The sequence below is a fragment of the Ranitomeya variabilis genome, chromosome 1 (genome assembly GCF_051348905.1).
Source record: "Ranitomeya variabilis isolate aRanVar5 chromosome 1, aRanVar5.hap1, whole genome shotgun sequence".
Classification (NCBI taxonomy): domain Eukaryota; kingdom Metazoa; phylum Chordata; class Amphibia; order Anura; family Dendrobatidae; genus Ranitomeya; species Ranitomeya variabilis.
In genome coordinates this window covers 1,081,935,883-1,081,959,077 of record NC_135232.1, presented here as the reverse complement: position 1 = coordinate 1,081,959,077, position 23,195 = coordinate 1,081,935,883, and the positions used below count along the sequence as shown (strand labels likewise).

The 23,195-nt window shown below is 42.5% G+C and overlaps 1 protein-coding gene across 2 annotated transcripts; it reads left to right on the top strand.

The window, feature by feature from the left end:
- Positions 1-6,035: 6,035 nt before the first annotated feature.
- Positions 6,036-20,030, top strand: LOC143793202 (extracellular superoxide dismutase [Cu-Zn]-like). 2 transcript variants are annotated; one of them, XM_077279961.1, is made up of 2 exons: positions 6,036-6,191; positions 16,903-20,030. In XM_077279961.1, the coding sequence occupies exon 2, from the start codon at positions 16,916-16,918 to the stop codon at positions 17,603-17,605; it is 690 nt and encodes a 229-aa protein (XP_077136076.1). In that variant the 5' UTR covers positions 6,036-6,191; positions 16,903-16,915; the 3' UTR covers positions 17,606-20,030. The 2 variants fall into 2 exon arrangements, with proteins under 2 accessions (XP_077136076.1, XP_077136075.1); XM_077279960.1 differs by lacking the exon at positions 6,036-6,191 and adding an exon at positions 6,545-6,565.
- Positions 20,031-23,195: the final 3,165 nt, after the last annotated feature.

The window sequence follows — 23,195 nt, the reverse complement described above, 5'->3', positions numbered from 1 at the left end:
CGACCAATCACAGCAAGCCGTGACGTCACGGAAGGAAGTAAACGCGCGCATTTTAAGCAAAGAACGCTGCCGGTTCCCTCGGTGAGGTCCAGGCTGCGTCGGAGAGGTGAGTATAGCAATATTTTTTATTTTAATTCTTTCTTTTACACATTAATATGGATCCCAGGGCCTGAAGGAGAGTTTCCTCTCCTTCAGACCCTGGGAACCATCAGGGATACCGTCCGATACTTGAGTCCCATTGACTTGTATTGGTATCGGGTATCGGTATCAGATTAGATCCGATACTTTGCCGGTATCGGCCGATACTTTCCGATACCGATACTTTCAAGTATCGGACGGTATCGCTCAACACTATTTATCCCACATAAAAACATGTACAAAATAACAAACAAACCATAATATCTCAGATAATGAGGGACTCACAAGGTTACTATTCACTCATGGCCAATGATGCAGGCATTATGCATAAATTATACAGCTTAAACTCATATAGATCCAATAACAAAACCTCTCAGTGTCAACCGCTAAAAAGCCTAGTGAGGGTAATGGATCCAATGACTAGCATTTTTACAGACAAGGAACTATAGTAACAAATATAGTGCCTCTCAAACTATCGCTAGATAGATGAATATCAAGGCTTGCTATCTGTCCTCATACAAATAACTTCTTGCTAACTATATGCTGAGAATAAAGAAACAATGCCATGCTTACATTGCTGGGTGAAGAGTCCTGGTCCCTCTATCCCCGACGCGCGTTTCGTGAACACTTCTTCAGGGGGCGTGCCAGGGTAGAGGGAAGTCCGGTCTCTTATACTGCCCTGAAACCAATAAACAAGCCGCCTGTGATTCTGCAGAGCTCAATGGTCGTCATAGTAACCTGGCGCGCCGGCCCGTTCCCCAGTCACATCGAAATGACTCATCGTCCTCGGTCAGGAGCGCTGAAGATACACGTAGCAGCAGTAGCTGCCCACGCATCAACAGCTGACTCAAAAGACCGAAGATTTCCGAGTCTGTGACCGGAAAGAACCGAAACAGCGCGCACAACCAAGACTACAGTGAGCGCTGCAAGATAACCACTATTATCAAGCACAAATATAGATTTAATTCAGCCATCAGAAACAATATCGACATATTACAATAATCATTATATAAAAAAAGTGATTTAAGAAAGGGGTGTATACTTTTATGAAACAAATATTATTATTATTTTTTTATAAGATAAACCAATACAAAACAACAGTGCTCAATATATACAATTATTTAATCATTATAAAAATCCTATATTAACAGTGCCTATATTATTATGCCTGTTAAGGCATATATGTGTTGCTCATAGTGATTCATAAATAACAATAGAAAAATGCTTAAAAAATTAGATGTTTCCATGTGATAATATAGATAAAATGTAATACATATAATACCCTAATAATACACACACCCATTATGTGTATGTTTCAGTGGCTAAAATAGACCCCAGATTATATATTTCTAAGAGATGTTCTGTTGCTAGTAGCTTGAGATCGGCAGCCTTCTTTTCAGAGCAGTCACATAATAGTTCTAGAAGAGACTAAACAAGCAGCAGATTAGCACATCTAATATATAAAGCTGAATGTGTGTATGTATGTGTGTATGTGTGTATGTCCGGGATTGGCATCTGAACCGTCGCAGCTACAGCCACAAAATTTTGCACAGTCACACGTCTGGACCCTGAGAGCGTCATAGGCTATGTTGTGAGGTGAAATTTTAACCCCGCGCTTTCCAATTCACCAAACAATTTTGCCCCTATCTACATAATGGTGAAAAAATGAAAGGAAAAGTGTTGGAGGCAAATTAACAGCTGCCAGATGTGAACAAGGGGGACTTAAAGAATGAGAGCGATGGCGCCAAAGAGTATATACTGTACAGTTGCTAAGGTGGGGCCCCGACATGGGATAATCACCACACCACCACGGGGATATGAACACACACACAAAATGCGCCACACACTACCACGTGCTCGAACACATATACCACCCTCAGCGCACATTTCACCACACATACACCAACCTCGCCACACAAAAGTCGCCGCTCAAAACTCGCCACGCGCAAAACTCTCCACATGCAAAACTCGCCACACGTGCAAAACTCACCTCATGGAAAACTCGCCACACGCAAAACTTGCACACGCGGAAAAATTGCCACATGCACAAAAGTTGCAACACATGCAAAAGTTGCCTCACACAATACTTGCACATACTCAAAAGGCACCACACATAAAACTCGCCATGCGCAAAACTCGCCATGCGCAAAACTTGCTGCACACAGCTTGCTACACTAACCTGTCACATGCAACTCGACACACAAAAAGTTGCTACACGCATGTCGCCACACAAAACTCATCTCACAAAAGTCGCTACATGCATGTCGCCACACGCAACTCAACACACACAACTTGACACACGAAACTCGCCCTAAAACACACACAAGTCTGGTATTATCCTTCAAAAATAAAAATCTGATTAATAAGCAGACAAACTACAAGAGCAACAAATGTACCATATAGGAATCCGGCAGCTGTCAGTCACATGACCAGTCTATTATGTGTATGTGTGAGCTAATATATACTGCCAGGGGGTGGGCTTACTGTTGGCTGGGGATTTATCAGGCTGCCAATTTAGCTTACTAATACTGAGGTAAAAATACTGACCAAATAACGTGTGAACGAGGTCTAATACAGGAGGAGATGACATACAGATATATACTATATACAGGAAGAGATGACACACAGGTATATACTATTTACAGGGGAGATGACACACAGGTATATACTATATACAGGAGAGATGACACACAGGTATATACTATATAGAGGAGATGACATACAGGTACATACTACATACAGGAGGAGATGACATACAGGTATATACTATATACAGGAGGAGATGACACACAGGTATATACTATATACAGGAGCAGATTACCTACAGGTATATAGTATATACAGGAGGAGATGACATACAGGTATATGCTATGTATAGGAGGAGATGACATACAGGTATATACTATATACAGGAGGAGATTACATACAGGTATATACTATATATAGGAGGAGATGACATACAGGTATATACTATATACAGGGGAGATGACACACAGCAGGTATATACTATATACAGGGGAGATGACATACAGGTATATACTATATACAGGAGATGACATACAGGTGTATACTATATATAAGGGAGATGACAAACATGTATATACTGAGGTGAAAATGAGAGGTGTGAGGTGAAAATAAAAAGGAGTGAGTGCAAAATGAGAGGAGTGAGGGAAAATAGTGGAGTGATCGGAAAATGACAGATGTGAGGTCGAAATGACAAGTGTTAGGGGGGAATGAGGAGTGAGGGGGAAAATAAGAGGAGTGAGGGGGAAAATGAGAGGTGTGAGGGAGAAAATGAGAGATGTGAGGGGGAAAATGAAAGATGTGATGGGGAAAATGAGAGGCGTGATGGGAAAATAAGAGAAGTGAGGTGCTATAACTAACCACAGATATTTACTATGCCCAGGCAACGCCGGGCTCTTCAGCTAGTAAACTATAAATCAAATAAAAACAAACCCTCTAACCCCTAAAAATTCTAAAAATGACAATAAGAGATAAGACAATATAAAGTGGTGGTTCAGAGGAACGCACTGAAACCAAAACTTTCATTTAATCCTGCTGGGGCTATCGTGCCCAGCCTGTAGATCCATTTACATTCTAATTCTCTCTACATTCTCTCTCGGACCCATTTGTAATAAGTCAATGCCCTTCACTTTTAAAAGGCTGGAATCACTTTTATGACATCGAAAGAAATGTCGTGGTATGGTTTTGAGCTGGGACGTACTTCACATTCCTTTGCATTGTCAATATCTCTCACGTGTTCCCTTACACGTATCCGTAATTCCCGAGTCGTAAGACCAACATATAGTTTCCCGCATGGGCATTGAGCACTATATACCACACCTTTAGTTGAACACGTAATAAAATGTCGTATCTCATAAGTGCGCTTACCACCTGAGTAAAGGAATTCCTTGCTTTTAACAATATTAGTGCACCCTTTACAGTGTCCACAGGGAAAACAACCATTCATTTCCAGCCATGTTTTACTCTTCTGTTTAGGGGGTTCATAGTGGCTATGCACCAACAAATCTTTTAGATTTTTAGATCTACGGGCTGTGATTAATGGAGTTGATGGAAGACACTTCCTAAGAGTGGCATCAGACAATAAAATAGGCCAATGCTTCTTGATAATTTCTCTAAAGTTTATTCATTGGCTATTGTACGTTGTAATAAGCCTAACCTGTCCCTCATCTTTACTCCCGATTTTTTTATTTTTATAGAGTAAATCATTTCTTGGGGTATGATTGGCCCGATGATAGCCATCTCTTATGATCTTTCTGCTGTAACCCCTTTCCCTGAATCTTGCCCTTAAGGCTTTAGCTTGTTCCTCAAAGGAATACTCATCCGCGCATATTCTCTTAAGCCTTAAAAATTGGCCTGTAGGTATACCCCTTGTGGTAGAGCTAGGGTGAGACGACTCAGCATGCAACAGAGTATTCATTGCAGTTGGCTTCCTATATATTTCAGTAGTCAAGTTGCCACTTGGTGCAGTTCTTATCAAAATATCTAAGAATTCTAATTCCCACCCCACTTTGTATGTCAGTTTAATATTTAAATCATTTGTGTTGAGCCTGTCCATAAACAGATCCAGATCCCGTCTTGGGCCTTCCCAGATAAACCACACATCATCTATATATCTCATCCAATGATGTATGTTCTCTGTGCCCAAGACGGGATTACTGGAAAAAACCTCTCTTTCCCAGGCACCCAGAAACAGGTTTGCATATGAGGGCGCACAGGACGCCCCCATAGCAGTCCCCTGCTTCTGTAAAAAGATTTTTTTATCAAAAATGAAACTATTGTGGGTGAGTATGAATTCCAGTAATAAAAAGGGTGAAGTTGAAAAGAGGATGGCTTCTACGAATGGATAATGATCCTAAACATACGTCAAAATCCACAATAGATGACCTCAAAAGGTGCAAGCTGAAGGCTTTACAATGGCCCTCACAGTCCCCTGATCTGAAAATCTGTGGCTAGTCCTCAAAATAACAGTGCATTCAATACAACCCAGGAATGTCACTGAACTGGAAGAATTTTTGAAGGAAGAATGGATTAAAATCCCTCAAACAAGAATTGAAAGACTCTTGGCTGGACACAAAAAGCATTTACAAGCTGTGATACTTGAAAAAGAGGGTGCTACTAGGTACTAACCAAGTAGGGTGCCCATTTCCTTTTTTGTAATTTTTAAAATGTAAAAAATTAGTATATATATATATATATATATTTGCCTAAAATACAAATGTGTAATCTGTACCATTAGGCCTTTTAGAGATCATTTCATCTTCAACTTGCTTAACTGTTCACAATAACGGTAATTTTGACCAAAGTTGCCCACACTTTTACCTGCCACTGTAGTTTGGCAATCCATGTTTATTCTTGGCCAATGACACGAAATTATCAGGATCCAAAGGTTGAAGTGCAGGAATTTGGAAGTCCTCTGAACAAGGACTTTTTCTCTTTCCCCTTTTCTTTCCCTTCACATGATCAGTGGCCACAAGGGTGGTGTGTTGTACAACTCACATTACCTCTCAGCGATGGGAGCCAGGAGGCCAGTAGTACAATATGTGACCGCTGAGGCCACTGATCAGCTGCAGCATTCCGGAGCCGGATGCTTGTAATAAATCCGAGAGGACCGGTGGAGGATCAGTGCTGGATCACCAAAACAAAAAAATACTCAGCATAGTTGTTTGATTTTTTTTTTCTACAGCATTTGTGGCTTTTTTAACTGTTATAAAAGTTGGATAACTCCACGTAAGTAGCTGCTGTTTTATTATGGACAAACTGTGATATACTGACTCAAGGGGTTCTATGTCTGCGAAAACAAGGAGTTTTACAAGTGGCTGCATGACTCAGCTAAAGGAAGCGAGGCAGTAGCGTGGAGCCCTGGAATGTGTATTATAATGAGGGCTCCCAGTCGGTGTGGCCACCCCCCTTGTACAGTGCTACAAAACCTCCGGACATCCCAGACCTCATATACTTGGAGCACAGTCAGATTCTTTCCTTTCATCTCTGCAAATCCCTAGAATACACTGCGGCTGCAAACAACTATCCAGGTAAATGTTATTTCATGCACATCGGAGCGAGAACTTCACAGTCAGCAATTTAGCAAAATGTAATTAGTTTTTATTCTTTTTAGAAACAAACTTACAGCAGGAGCACATTTATTTTCCCATTGTAATGTGTCTTTTATGTGGGTTTATTGTATACAGCGCTTCTACTTGTGTTTTTACTCAAAGGTTTTAAAATAGTTCACCAGATTCTTTACATTTTTTTTCATATTTTCTTTTTGTAATTTTAAGGAATGTGAGATTAAAATATGATCCAGAGCAGAAATCCAGGGGGTACAGCTTCAGATTTCTATTTAAGACTTACAGCAAATCCACAGTAGAAATCGTCAGAAAATACACACAAACATTTGCCAATGCATGTGAGTGAATTAATTTTGGCTTTTGCTAGTAATGACTCTTTGTTTTTGCAGCACTGGGGTCCTGGGTTCAAATCCCACCAAGGACAACATCTGCAAGGAGTTTGTATGTTCTCCCCGTGTTTGTGTGTGTTTCCTCCGGGTTCTCCGATTTCCTCCTATACTGATGGGGAATCTAGATTGTGAGCCCCAATGGGGACAGCGATGATGATGTCTGTAAAGTGTTAAGGAACATATTGCGCTATATAAGAAAGCTTAATAAATAGATACACTTCACGCTACAGTATATTTATACATGTAGTATATATTCTGAAGTGCTGGTTAGAAGTGGCGCTGGGGAAGGAGAACTTATAAAAATCATAAAAATGATGATGTGAAATCTTGGGTTCCAATGTTTTGTACACAGTTCTGTGAAGCTCATCCTAAAATTGAAAGCCTGAAGATCAGATCTTTAACATTTCTAGATATTCCATGAAAATTTATTTCTTGTGGCATTGTGTGATCAAATGTTCAAAGCTCTCCTAGTTTATACCAAAAGTGTAAAATATCACATACACCGTTCAGAAATGTTGCCATCACACAGACTTTGTGTAGACTCTTTCTTCGGCAACTTCAGTACCTGACCCTAATATCACTATGTTCAACCAAGCCTATTTTATTGGTGAAGTGAAGAACTTGTACAGTTCTTGTAGGATATATTTACTATGGACTGACCATTTGGCTCATTTTTATCAAAATTTGTAATAATTAAGTGTTAACCTTAGCCTTGAACTTAAAATGTATTGCTTTGTTTATCACAATGATCTTTTTTTTCTAACTTTTATGGATTATTATCTGTAACCAACAAACTAGGTGGCCACAACTTCTCTTTAAAAATGTCAGTTTTAGGTTGTGAAAATATCGTAATGTCTGTAAGAACACTTTTAGTAAAGTCATTTAACTACATCTAGATCAACTATAGACTTAAAATGTCCGTGTGTTCTTCATATTACCCTTCAGTGACGTTCTCAAACGTCGTTGCAAAGTAAGAAGATGCATGAGATCATATAGCTGCAGGAGTTGGGAATGGACTGTCAGACACGGCCAGACTCCCCATAGAGAAGACAGAAGTGGTTGATTACCATCTCTGCCTTCCTGATCACAGTATGCTAAGTGTTGAACAAAAACTATGTGTACAGTACAGGAAGAGATTAGAGAGCTTCCTTCTCTGAGTCAAGCGTTGATGTGATCATTGAGTGTTAGGAGGAACAGGAGTTGCCGGATCCTAACACACCCACGACAGCTTTGCCGTGAATGCTGAATTTAACCTGTAACTGGGAAATGTCCTTTTTGACCTTATGAATTCCCAAATGTATGAAAGTAATGGAGGTATAAAATAAAAAAGGCAAATATATAATAAAATGCCTCTACTAGTCTGAGTTGCTGTTCTTAACCCCCCCTCTCATTTAACAAATTATTAAAAAAAACCTGTACGATATATGAAAGTGATTGTTTATGGAAAGGAAAACAAAATGTAATATGTGTTTTATGGTCATAAACAAAATACAAAACAACAGACTAGTATTTTCTTTTTTCCCTCAATATTGCACAATATGTCAAGGAAAAAAAGATGCAAAAAGCGTTGGAGATCTTAAAATCGTCTGCAAATAAAAAAAGAAAATGTGTCCAGTCTTGAGCCGGTGAATTAGTAGATCTTAATTTTTATTGGTCAAAAACAATTTGGCTGCGTTCCATTAGTTTTATTTTTTTTCCTTTCATCCATTTGCATGTGTATTGTCCTTGGTGAAGTTTTAGTAGAAGATATTGTTCTAGATCATGTGTACATGTATTATTCTTTTTTCAAGTCATTTGTTCATGAATCAACTGATTTTTACCAGACCAAAACTTTATTTCTTACAGATTTTCTTTTTAGTCCTTTAGTCATTTTTTAGATACAGTGGGGCAAATTTACTAATCCAGTCTAATGTTTGGACATTATAAATGTACAGTGCCTTAAAAAAGTATTGATTCCCTGTGAACGTTTTCACATTACATCCTCAAACTTAAATGTTTTTTATTTGGATTTTATGTGATATAGCAACACAAAGTAGCAAGAATTTGTGAGGTGTAAAGGAAATGATACAGGGTTTTCTAAATATTTTAAAAATATAAATCTGAAAATTGCTACATGCGATTTAATATTTTGTAGGACCACTTGTTGCTACAATTACTGCTGCAAGTATTTGGGGGTCTGTCTCTACCAACTTTGCACATCTAAAAGCTGGATTTTCTGACCATTCTGCTTTGCAAACTATCTCTTGCTCAGTGAGATTGAATGGACAGTTTTGGGGAACTTCGTTTTTCAAGTCTTGCCACAGATTCTCAGTGGGATTTAGGTTTGGACTGTGACACATGAATATGCTTTCATCTAAACCATCCATTGTAACTCTGGCAGTATATGCCGTTTAGGGTCATTATCGGCTGTACTTGTGCCCTAATCTCAAGTCTTTTGCAACCTCTAACATGTTTTCCTCCAGGATTGCCCTGTATTTAGCTTCATCGATCTTCCCATCAGCTTTTACAAATTTCCATTCCCATAGCATAATACTGCCACCACTATGTTTGATGATGTGGATGGTGTTTTGAGAGTGATGTGTCTAATGTAGGTTTGCATTTGTGCCATACTCCTTCCATTTTCAGATGACGGATTGAACAGTGCTCCAGGGTAGTGATGAGCGAGTATACTCGTTGCTCGTGTTTTCTCGAGCACGCTCGGGTGTCCTCCGAGTATTTATGACTGCTCGGAGATTAAGCTAAGTTTTCATCGCCTCAGCTGAATGATTTACAGCTACCAGCCAGGCTGAATACATGTGGGGGTTGCCTGGTTGCTAGGGAATCCCCACATGTAATCAAGCTGGCTAATAGCTGTAAACCATTCAGCGGAGGTGATGAAAACTAAATCTCCGAACACTAACAAATACTCGGAGGACACCCGAGCGTGCTTGAGAAAACCCGAGCAACGAGTATATTCGCTCATCACTACTCCAGGGCTATTTTTTTTATAACCTAACCAAGCTTTACTTTTCTCCCCAACTTTATCCCTGATCTGTCTGGTGTGTTCCTCGAGGACTTCATAGAACAGATGTAGTTATACTGAGAATAAATTACACAAAGGTGAACTCATTTTACTAATTATGTGACTTTTGGAGGCAATTGGTCACTCCTGAGTTTAGTTAGTGGCATCAAACTGCAGGAGGCTGACATCAAATGCACGTCACAATTTTCTGATTTATATTTTTAAAATAATTAGAAAACCATGTATCATTTTCATTACACTTCACAAATACTTGCTACTTTGTGTCGGTATATCACCTCAAATAGCAATAAAATACATTTCAGCATGTGGGTGTAATCTGGAAAAGTTGATGGGGGTATGAATACTTTTTCAATGCACTGTAGATGAGGCAGTAGAAAAATGCACCAACTTTATCAAAAGGTCATACATTTGGTGCATCTTGGGACTATTTACCCTAAGTTTACACCACCTATTAATCGATTGGCCAGTGTGGTGGTCACTAGGGTTGAGCGACTTTTATTTTTATAGGATCGGGTCGGGTTTCACGAAACCCGACTTTCTCAAAAGTCGGGTCGAGTGAAATCGGCCGATCCTATAAAAAAGTCGGGGTCGGGGTCGGCCGAAACACGAAACCCAATGCAGTGCAATGGGATACTATGGTTCCCAGGGTCTGAAGGAGAGGAAACTCTCCTTCAGGCCCTGGGATCCATATTAATGTGTAAAATAAAGAATTAAAATAAAAAATATTGATATACTCACCTCTCCGACGCAGCCTGCACCTTACCGAGGGAACCGGCAGCCTTCTTTGCTTAAAATGCGCGCGTGAATGGCCTTAGATGACGTCACGGCTTCTGATTGGTCGCGGCCGCCCATGTGACCGCCACGCGACCAATCACAAGCCGTGACGTAATTCTCAGGTCCTAAATTCCTAATACTAGGAATTTAGGACCTGAGAATTACGTCACGGCTTGTGATTGGTCGCGTGGCGGTCACATGGGCGGCCACGACCAATCACAAGCCGTGACGTCATCTAAGGCCATTCACGCGCGCATTCTTAGGAAGGAAGGCTGCCGGAAAGAAGCCGAGGGTGAGTATATTCCTATTAGGTATATACTCACCCTCGGACGCGCCCTGCTTCTTTCCGGCAGCCTTCCTTCTTAAGAATGAGCGCGTGAATGGCCTTAGATGACGTCACGGCTTGTGATTGGTCGTGGCTGCCCATGTGACATGTGACAAAGGAGCATTCCAAGGCCATCAGAGACAAGATCGTGGAGGGTCACAAGGCTGGCAAGGGGTACAAAACCCATTCCAAGGAGTTGGGCCTACCTGTCTCCACTGTTGGGAGCATCATCCGGAAGTGGAAGGCTTATGGAACTACTGTTAGCCTTCCACGGCCTGGACAGTCTTTGAAAGTTTCCTCCCGTGCCGAGGCCAGGCTTGTCCGAAGAGTCAAGGCTAACCCAAGGACTACAAGGAAGGAGCTCCGGGAAGATCTCATGGCAGTGGGGACATTGGTTTCAGTCAATATCATAATTAATGTACTCCACCGCAATGGTCTCCGTTCCAGACGAGCCCGTAAGGTACCTTTACTTTCAAAGCGTCATGTCAAGGCTCGTCTACAGTCTCATGATCACTTGGAGGACTCTGAGACTGACTGGTTCAAGGTTCTCTGGTCTGATGAGACCAAGATCGAGATCTTTGGTGCCAACCACACACGTGACGTTTGGAGACTGGATAGCACTGCATACGACCCCAAGAATACCATCCCTACAGTCAAGCATGGTGGTGGCAGCATCATGCTGTGGGGCTGTTTCTCAGCCAAGGGGCCTGGCCATCTGGTCCGCATCCATGGGAAGATGGATAGCATGGCCTACCTGGAGATTTTGGCCAAGAACCTCCGCTCCTCCATCAAGGATCTTAAGATGGGTCGTCATTTCATCTTCCAACAAGACAACGACCCAAAGCACACAGCCAAGAAAACCAAGGCCTGGTTCAAGAGGCAAAAAATCAAGGTGTTGCAGTGGCCTAGTCAGTCTCCTGACCTTAACCCAATTGAAAACTTGTGGAAGGAGCTCAAGATTAAAGTCCACATGAGACACCCAAAGAACCTAGATAACTTGGAGAAGATCTGCATGGAGGAGTGGGCCAAGATAACTCCAGAGACCTGTGCCGGCCTGATCAGGTCTTATAAAAGACGATTATTAGCTGTAATTGCAAACAAAGGTTATTCCACAAAATATTAAACCAAGGGGTTGAATAATAATTGACCCACACTTTTATGTTTAAAATTTATAAAAATTTAACTGAGCAACAAAACCTTTTGGTTTGTAAGATTTATGCATCTGTTAATAAATCCTGCTCTTGTTTGAAGTTTGATGGCTCTAACTTATTTGCATCTTATTAAACCTGCTAAATCTGCAGGGGGTTGAATACTACTTGTAGGCACTGTATATGTACATTTTGTCTTATGACTGGATCATTTATAGTCATTTGTAGTGATGAGCGAATATACTCGTTACTCGAGATTTCTCTAGCACGCTCGGGGTCCTCCGAGTATTTTTTAGTGCTCGGAGATTTAGTTTTTAGCGCCGCAGCTGAATTATTTGCATTTGTTAGCCAGCATAAGTACATGTGGGCAGGGCAGTTTCTAGCCCAAAAATGACACAGGGCGAGAGTAGGAAATTTCTCCCCCCCCCCCCCCCCCCGGCACCGAAAATAATAAACATTATTTTTGTGGGCTTGAGTAATAAATAGAGAGCAGGCTTGTATCTTCCCTTTTTTTAATAAATTATAATTTGCCTTTAACTTATATAGAACTTGGGGAAAAGGGACAAGTATGCTAATTATTAACGGTGAGAACAAAGTTGTAGGTAAATAATATCTATTAATTATTTTGGAAACAGATCCTAAAAATTGTAGGTTGCAGATTTATGAGAAACTGACTCTTCTAGATTTAGCCGCTGCAAAAGCATTAATAGCTTCCGAATAATTCAGCTTTTCTGCCAGTTCATTTTCTAATTCCAGGTCACATTTACTAATCTCTTCTAAAAGGAGATTGGCGAGACTTTCCCCAGATGTATCAGTAGCAGGACGATAGCCAATAAAATGTTCCTTTATTGCTACGTGATCATCATCTATATCAACAAATCTTAAGGTGTATGACAACTGTTCAGTGTGACCTGCATCTTGTGTGCAGTCCAACATTATTGAAAAATACTTAGATCTTTTGGCTTTTTCTAGAATACATTTCTTCACCTGAGAGGCCATCAAGCAGATAATTTCATTTTGAATTAAATTTCCACAGTAATGTGTATGGATTTCCTGGGAAGTAATTCGTTTTAAATGATCTCTCATTACTGGTTCAAATTTTCCAAGAAGCTCTATAAGCCCAAGGAAATGTCCATTATTTGGTGTAAACAATGTATTTGACGATCCTCGAAAAGCTAAATTATTGGTTGCCAGGTATACAGTTACTGCCATAACTCTTTCCAACACTTCTCGCCTGGGTGAGGATGCCACCAGACTGCCAAAGATGAGGTAAGTCAGCTGGGCCCCCTCCCGGGTTTCATGCTGTGGGGCATGCCAAATCAGCATGCCCCAAGGGTGGTTGGGGGGGGGGCAGGTGTGGGGGTCCCCATCCAAAAAAAAAGGCTAGCCCAACCCATCCCATCCCTCAGACCCCCTCACCTGTTCAGTGTGTCAGTGCCCTCTGCCCTCTGAGTCTGAGCGCGCTCAGACTGCTAAATGGGGCTGCTGGGAAGGGAAGGACTAATCCATAGGCAGGGGGTGGGCATTTTTGCTATACTGCTACCACTGTCAGACTAGACTGCAGCCTGTCCTGTCCAGCATTGAAATTGGCAACAGCCAGGCAGCCTAGTCTGACAGTGATAGTGTGTGTGCTTAGCTCTTTGATCACTGTCTCAGGGAGCGCCCGTGCTCAGCCGAGAGCGCGGCGCCCCTGCTATCAGTGTGGGAGTGGCCGAGCTGCCTCATCCTGGCTGTTCATTCTCGCTGTTCATCCAGCGCGGAGCGGAGGTGAGTCATACCTCCCAACTTTTGAAGATGGGAAAGAGGGACAAAGTTTGCGGCGCGCTTTGCGCGCCGCGGCAAATTTTAGGCCACGCCTCTGACCACACCCATTCATAATTAGTCACACCCATATCCACATCCCAACCACACCCATTTAGCACTGCCGATCACACTGTTTCATATACAATAATTATAAACAAAAAAATATGGCCACACAGTGCCCCATACTGTATAATGGCCACACATGATGCTCCAGACTGTATAATGACCGCACATGATGCTCCAGACTGTATAATGACCGCACATGATGCTCCAGACTGTATAATGACCGCACATGATGCTCCAGACTGTATAATGACCGCACATGATGCTCCATACTGTATAATGGCCGCACATGATGCTCCATACTGTATAATGGCCACACATGATGCTCCATACTGTATAATGGCCGCACATGATGCTCCATACTGTATAATGGCCACACATGATGCTCCATACTGTATAATGACCGCACATGATGCTCCATACTGTATAATGACCGCACATGATGCTCCATACTGTACAATGACCGCACATGATGCTCCATATTGTATAATGACCGCACATGATGCTCCATACTGTATAATGACCGCACATGATGCTCCATACTGTATAATGGCCACACATAATGCTCCATACTGTATAATGACCGCACATGATGCTCCATACTGTATAATGACCGCACATGATGCTCCATATTGTATAATGACCACACATGATGCTCCATACTGTATAATGACATACAGGCACGCAGCTCACACACAGGCACGCAGCTCACACGCACGCAGCTCACAAACACATGCAGCTTTGACACAAATGCATCACACACGCAGCCATCACACACACACGCAGCCATCACACACACACACACGCAGCCATCACACACACACACACGCAGCCATCACACACACACACGCAGCCATCACACACACACACACACGCAGCCATCACACACACATGCAGCCATCACACACACACGCAGACATCACACACGCAGCCATCACACACACACACACACGCAGCCATCACACACACACGCAGCCATCACACACACGCAGCCATCACACACACACAGCCATCACACACACACAGCCATCACACACACACAGCCATCACACACACACAGCCATCACACACACACAGCCATCACACACACACAGCCATCACACACACACAGCCATCACACACACACGCAGCCATCACACACACGCAGCCATCACACACACGCAGCCATCACACACACGCAGCCATCACACACACGCAGCCATCACACACACACACGCAGCCATCACACACACACGCAGCCATCACACACACAGCCATCACACACACACACGCAGCCATCACACACACACACACACGCGCAGCCATCACACATGCAGCCATCACACACACACGCAGCCATCACACACACACACGCAGCCATCACACACACACACGCAGCCATCACACACACACGCAGCCATCACACACACACACGCAGCCATCACACACACACAGCCATCACACACACACACGCAGCCATCACACACACGCAGCCATCACACACACACACACGCAGCCATCACACACACACAGCCATCACACACACACACCCAGCCATCACACACACACACACGCAGCCATCACACACATCACACACACACAATCTCCTCTGTGATGCAGGGGCGGCTGATGTCCATGTGCAGCTCTCTGCTGAAGTCTTCAGTCTCCTGCTCACAGCTCTGCACTATCCCGGCACCTCCCCCGTCTCTCCTTCTCTGCCGGGATAGCAGCTAAGAGCAGAAGCCGGAGCTCCGTGCACACACAGCCAGAGGTAGTGAATCGCTGACCTTTCTTCTTGATTGCTGCAGGCTCTCTCCTTCAGCGTGGCAGCGCCGCACAGGGGGCGGGAGGGGGGGGGGGTGTTGCGCGGGCGGTCAGGAGGCAGCTTTTATATAAAAAAAAAAAAAAACAGGCTCTCTCTACGTCCCGGAAGTGGGCGGGGCTTCACCGGCGGCCGCAAATTCGGGATTTTAAATGCCCGAAGCGGGACAGCGGGACCCCGGTGCCAAAGCGGGACTGTCCCGCTGAAATCGGGACGGTTGGGAGGTATGGGTGAGTGGCGGCGCCGAGGTGGCCGCAACCATTATGTGCGGTGCGGGGGGGGGGGCGCGGCGACGCGAGGCGATGATCTGACCGCTCAGCTGTCAGATTTGCAGCTGAGTTCGGGCAGGGCGCGCCCGCGCTCAGCACTGAGCGCGGCATCCGCGCCCCTGACAGCCCTTAAACAGCAGCAGCAGCGGGCAGGGGACCACCGGGGCCCGAGGCCTCTCCTGCGCCCCCCGGCCCCACGGCGCCCCGTGTGGCCGCCCTGCCCGCCCTGTTGAAGAAACGGCCCTGCATGTGGGGATACCCTAGCAACCAGGCAACCCCCACATGTACTTATGCTGGCTAACAGATGTAAATCATTCAGCTGCGGCAAGAAAAACAATCTCCGAACACTAAAAAATACTCGGAGGACCCCTGAGCATGCTCGGGAAATCTCGAGTAACGAGTATATTCGCTCATCACTAATGCTGATCCCACCTCTTGGACCTGCACATATCTCTAGAACAGGGCACTGATCCCTCTCTCCAACTTGCAATTGCTCAGGTTTATTTGAAAATTCCATACTAGTGAAAGTAGCGACCTGGCACGTGCCATCGGGCCAGCTTTCCCACAACTATGTCTGGGGCATCAGTCAGACAGGAGGATTGCAGAACCCTATTCTGCAGATACATACAGACAAAATCTGTCCTATAGATATTCTGAAAATGTTTGGAGTGAAATAACTTTGTGCACCTCATTTATGTCAATAGCCTTTTTCTTTGTTTTCTTCATGTCATACACCTGCAAATGGCACCTGATCTATCACTTGATCAAGGACAATAGTTCTATATGAGAAACCGGCACACCTATGGCACCAACTAGAAGGACAGATTTTTAGAGAGGACATAGAACAGTGGTAGGGTCTCCGCCATCTGAGGGCCCACCACCAGCCTTTATCTTGGAGTTATTGGACATGCCTTTGTATATAAGTTCCCTGTTTCCTTTGGATGATCCCCCACCTCACTATATAGAAGGGCCACCATTAACGTTGATCAAGCCTTTGGACATGGGGCTATTATGTGGTTATTAGATTTACATATATTACTTAGTAGTGGGTTGAATAACGTCTGTCTTTGTTTTTCTTTAGGAAACATATCATCATGACCTCCATGTTTTACTCAGCCTCCATCTTATATATATATGCTTTCTACAGTGTAGAAACTGGGACACTGCCCAGCGATGAAGCTCAAATGCTGACGGTCATGTCCCAACAGGTGGATGACATATGGAACACAATCCTCATTGGAATTCCCATCAAGAACAATCCCGATAACAATACGTATGGGATATGTAATCTGCAGCCAAATCCAAAACTGAATGCAAGTGAAGCCAAAATTACAGGACAGGTTTTATTCAGGCAACCCTATCCCAATGGAAAGCTGGAAGCACACTTCAACGTGGAAGGATTTCCTCTGAATCACAGTGAATCTACCAGAGCAGTTCATATCCACAATTTTGGAGATCTCAGCAATGGCTGTGACTCTACTGGTGGACATTACAACCCTTTTTCTGTAAATCATCCTCAGCATCCAGGGGACTTTGGGAATTTTATAGTGCAAGATGGAAAGATCCAGCAACGTCTAACTCATCTTCATGCCACACTGTTCGGTCCATACTCTGTTTTTGGTAAATCGATTGTTGTTCATAAGATGGCTGATGACCTAGGTAAAGGCGATAATCAGGCCAGTCTGGAAAATGGGAATGCCGGCACACGTCTTGCTTGTTGTGTGATCGGTTCAAGCAGTAAGACCAGCTGGGATAAATTCACCGCTTCGACTAAAGACTCCTGAATTTCTGATTTTAATGAAATGGTTGCAGGTGTTTAAATTGTAGCTATATTTTGAGAGTGGAGGACAATCGCCTTGTGTAATATGTTGCATAGATTCTAGGATTTTGTAGAACGCGATTTAAAGAAGGATTAAAGCAAAGACTTTTTGTCTTCTCTTCAAATTAGGTGACAGTGTGGCCAGATAATAGTGAACTCAAGTGAAATACTTGGCAGCGTAGATAAAGTAATAGCAAATAGATAAAGGGAAATCGAGAACCAACTGGAAAGGGCTCTAGTGAGATCACATCGGAAATACTGGGTCCAGCTCTGGGGACCTCACTAAAAGAAAGGCACTGGTAAATCAGAACTGGTTCAAAGATGAGCTACTCTTCAATTTTAAGCAGGAGGGCTTAATAACCAGTTGTCTATTTAGAAATTGCAAAAGAAATTGCTTAAAAAAAAAGATATGCTAAAAAAGTAAGTAATATAGGTTACTAATATATAGTTCAACTATGGCAAGTGGCATAAATAAGAACCAATGTCAGAAAATATACATTTCTCAATATTGAAATGACAACACTAAGAAGGAAAAGTTGTGTAATTCTGGAAATCACAGGACAGATAGACTTGTTAATGATATGCAAATTATGAAAGTATGGAGAAAACATTTCAAAACATCTCCATTTATTCAGTATCGAGTATGAGCACAATGGCCAGAAATACACACACTTACACACCTTGGCTTCTGTCTAGGAGGTTATTAATGTTTGTTTAAGGAATGTTCTGTATGCTGAATGCACTTGGGCAAATCATCAACATACTCTGCTGGCAGCTCTAAGATGTGCACAATGCAAGAAAAGTCCAGAGATGCTAAAAGCCGTGGTAGCATGTTTAGGCCTTGCAGGATATAACACGAGCAACAGGAAACCTCACATTGTTGTGTTAAAAACAGCTCCTTGGACACTTTAGATAAATGACCATACCACTGGTTCCTTGACTTGATCAATGTAAAGGCCACCTGTTAGTGTACCTGAAATGAAGACTAGAGGGGTCTGGCTACTGTACATTATGCCACCCCTTACCATAATCTTGAGAGAAGGACCAGTTTGACATTTCCTTGTGAAGGTGTTCCATTGAGTTCACAACACCGCTGTCAAAGGCTATAATGGGCAGAGAAAGACATCAATGGATGATGGAATAGAAGTCTATCCTCTTCAGGTATGAGTTTTGCTTTTAGCTTAGATACAATGATAGCCAGAGATTGGTCTGGAGACCATGTCAGCAATGCCATGAAGAGGCCTTCACGAAGGAATGTCACACTGGTCCTTCTTCCAGGATTATGGTGTGGAGTGGCATAAGATTCCGCTAGCCTTTATTCCAGATACATTAACAGCTTGGCTTTGCATTGATTTGGTCATGAAAACAGAAGCCATTTCTTCAAAGTGTCCCAGAAACCATTTTGGGTCTTCCTCGTCCCCTGACTCTAGGATGTTATTGGTCGATATTTGCAAAGGGAGCTGCTAGCTGCGGATTTTGACGTTTTGCTTGGCCAAGGTGGCAGAACATTGCTCAGACAACGATTAATAACCTCACTGATATCATACTAGGGCATATGAGTGCACGTACTTCTGTGTTTGGCACTCATCCTCGATACTAAATAAATTTCGATATTTTTTAAATTTGGTTTCCATTTTTTAATCATTTGCATATCATTAACACATGTAGCCATCACTTAATTTCCACACTTCCATGACTTTTTCTGCGTGCTGTTACATTTCCAATGTTGAAGACTTTAAGCTTACTGAAGGAGAAATAAATGCTTGGAAGAGACTCCTAGCAGACGTGGTAGGTAAATCAACAGTAGGTGAATGGAAAACAGCCTGGGATAAACAAATACGTTTTCTAGGATAAAAATAAAATAATATAAGACCATCTGTTCTTGTGTGCAGTTAAACCTATATAATTCCTCAAATAAAAGTTGAAATGGTTCTAGATATGTGTTCTGAGTTGTAAATTAATAATAAAAGTTTATCATTTTTTAAATGGGTCATAAAAATATTTAGGATGGGTTTACCATCAGTACACATTGTGGCTCAATGTGATTCGAGTTTGTCAAGATAAAATCATTTGCGGATATCTGATCTAAGCAGGTTACAAATAAATATGAAGTTTATCATATTGTACATTGAAGTATATACTAAGTAATGCCTATGGGAGTTGCAGGAATTGTGTGCTCTTTAGATAAGTTTTATCGATTGAGCTCTTTGGAAAGTCATTTTGTGCCTCTGTTAGAATAAGGAATGGGTTAAAGGAGCATTTTAACTTTTTATGCGGCTATGTATTAAGCTATTTGCTATCATGTAAGAATGGCTGAAATTTATGCACAGAATACCTATATTCATGAAAATTATACAATAAATGATCAGTCCTTTTTTTATTTACAAAAATTGTCAGAAATCACAAGTTGTACATTTCTTATTCTCGACCGCTGTAAACTGAATTCCAGAAAATTCTAAACTGGAATTCAGAGAGGAAGACAGATCAGTTCCTAAGTCATGTGACAAGGCTCAATAAAGGGTCAACATTGACTTGTAGGATTGCTACCTTCCAATAGGTGGCACTAGAGTTCTATCTCTCTTCCTCTCTGAAGGAGACAATGACACAATGGTCATTCAACATATTAAGCAAGAATCCATTGTTCAATGACCCTGCATTACTGTCTTGCAAACATAGCAGATGATAAGTTGTAGGAGCTGATGTAAGAGGCAACCATTAGCCATTCAAAATGATCAAAAGTCAAGGTTTAAGACTTATATGACAACAATGTATGATTCTTGACCAACTGAAGAACAAATAAATTCAAAAGTCAAAATATAGATAACAGTCTATTACTCCTGGCTTACTGAACATAGACGTCTGGTTAATTAAGATAAAATGCCGTGTCGTCACAGAAGACCTCCCATATAATGGAGGTTGGAAAAGTTGGGCACTTATATAGATAAATATATGTGTGCTCAGTACCAAGGACTGGCACATGACTTATTCCTTCCAAAGACCATACTAAGGACCAGGGGGTACTCATTAACCCCTTAATCCCATATGACGTACTATCCCATCAAGGTGACCTGGGACTTAATTCCCAGTGACGGAATAGTACGTCATATGCGATCGGCCGCGCTCGCGGGGGGAGCGCGGCCGATCGCGGCCGATCGCGGCCGAGTGTCAGCTGCCTATCGCAGCTGACATCCGGCACTATGTGCCAGGAGTGGTCACGGACCGCCCCCGGCACATTAACCCCCGGCACACCGCGATCAAACATGATCGCGGTGTGCCGGCGGTATAGGGAAGCATGGCGCAGGGAGGGGGCTCCCTGCGGGCTTCCCTGAGACCCCCAGAGCAACGCGATGTGATCGCGTTGCTGCGAAGGTCTCTTACCTCTCCTCCCTGCAGCAGGCCCGGATCCAAAATGGCAACGGCATCCGGGTCCTGCAGGGAGGGAGGTGGCTTACCAAGTGCCTGCTCAGAGCAAGAGCTTGGGAAGCCTGCAGCACTGTAAGTCAGATCGCCGATCTGACAGAGTGCTGTGCAAACTGTCAGATCAGCGATCTGTGATTTCCCCCCCTGGGACAAAGTAAAAATGTACAAAAAAAAAAATTCCACATGTGTAAAAAAAATAAATAAATAAATAAATTCCTAAATAAAGAAAAAAAAATATATATTATTCCCATAAATACATTTCTTAATCTAAATTAAAAAAAAACAATAAAAGTACACATATTTAGTATCGCCGCGTCCGTGACGACCCAACCTATAAAACTGTCTCACTAGTTAACCCCTTCAGTGAACACCGTAGGAAAAAAAAAAAACCGAGACAAAAAACAACGCTTTATTATCATACCGCCGAACAAAAAGTGGAATAACACGAGATCAAAAAGACGGATATAAATAACCATGGTACCGCTGAAAACGTCATCTTGTCCCGCAAAAAACAAGCCACCATACAGCGTCATCAAAGAAAAAAGAAAAAAGTCCTCAGAATAAAGCGATGCCAAAACAATTATTTATTCTATAAAATAGTTTATATCGTATAAAAGCGCCAAAACATAAAAAAATGATATAAATGAGGTATCACTGTAATCGCACTGACCCGAAGAATAAAAATGCTTTATCAATTTTACCAAACATGGAACGGTATAAACGCCCCCCCCAAAAGAAATTCATGAATAGCTGGTTTTTTGTCATTCTGCCTCACAAAAATCGGAATAAAAAGCGATCAAAAAATGTCTCATGCCCGGAAATGTTACTAATAAAAACGTCAACTTGTCCCGCAAAAAACAAGACCTCACATGACTCTGTGGACCAAAATATGGAAAAATTATAGGTCTCAAAATGTGGAGACGCAAAAACTTTTTTGCAATAAAAAGCGTCTTTTAGTGTGTGACGGCTGCCAATCGTAAAAATCCGCTATAAAAAATGCTATAAAAGTAAATCAAACCCCGCTTCATCACCCCCTTAGTTAGGGAAAAATAATAAAATTAAAAAAAATGTATTTATTTCCATTTTCCCATTAGGGTTAGAGCTAGGGTTAGGGCTAGGGTTAGGGTTACGGATAGGGTTAGGTCTAGGATTAGGGCTAAAGTTAGGGCTACGGTTAGGGTTAGGGCTAGGGTTTGCGCTAGGGTTAGGGCAAGGGTTAGGGTTGGGGCTAGGGTTGGAGCTAAAGTTAGGGTTAGGGTTTGGATTACATTTACGGATAAGATTAGAGTTAGGGGTGTGTCAGGGTTAGGGGTGTGGTTAGGGTTATCGTTGGGATTAGGGTTAGGGGTGTGTTTGGATTAGGGTTTCAGTTAGAATTGGGGAGTTTCCACTGTTTAGGCACATCAGGGGCTCTCCAAACGCGAGATGGCGTCCGATCTCAAATCCAGCCAATTCTGCATTGAAAAAAGTAAAACAGTGCTCCTTCCCTTCCGAGCTTTCCCGTGCGCCCAAATAGGGGTTTACCCCAACATATGGGGCATCAGCATACTCGGGACAAATTGGACAACAACTTTTGGGGTCCAAGTTCTCTTGTTACCCTTGGGAAAATATAAATTTGGGGGGCTAAAAATCATTTTTGTGGGGAAAAAAAAGATTTTTTATTTTCATGGCTCTGCTTTGTAATCTGTACTGAAATACTTGAGGGTTCAAAGTTCTCACAACACAGCTAGATAAGTTCCTTGGGAGGTCTAGTTTCCAATATGGGGTCACTTTTGGGGGTTTCTACTGTTTGGGTACATCAGGGGCTCTGCAAATGCAACGTGACGTCTGCAGACCAATCCATCTAAGTCTGCATTCCAAATGGCGCTCCTTCCCTTCCGAGCTCTGCCATGCGCCCAAACAGTGGTTCCCCCCCCACATATGGGATATCAGCATACTCAGGACAAATTGGACAACAACTTTTGGGGTCCAATTTATCCTGTTACCCTTGTGAAAATACAAAACTGGGGGCTAAAAAATCATTTTTGTGAAGAAAAAAAAAAGAATTTTTATTTTCTTGGCTCTGCGTTATAAACTGTAGTGAAGCACTTGGGGGTTCAAAGCTCTCAAAACACATCTAGATAGGTTCCTTAGGG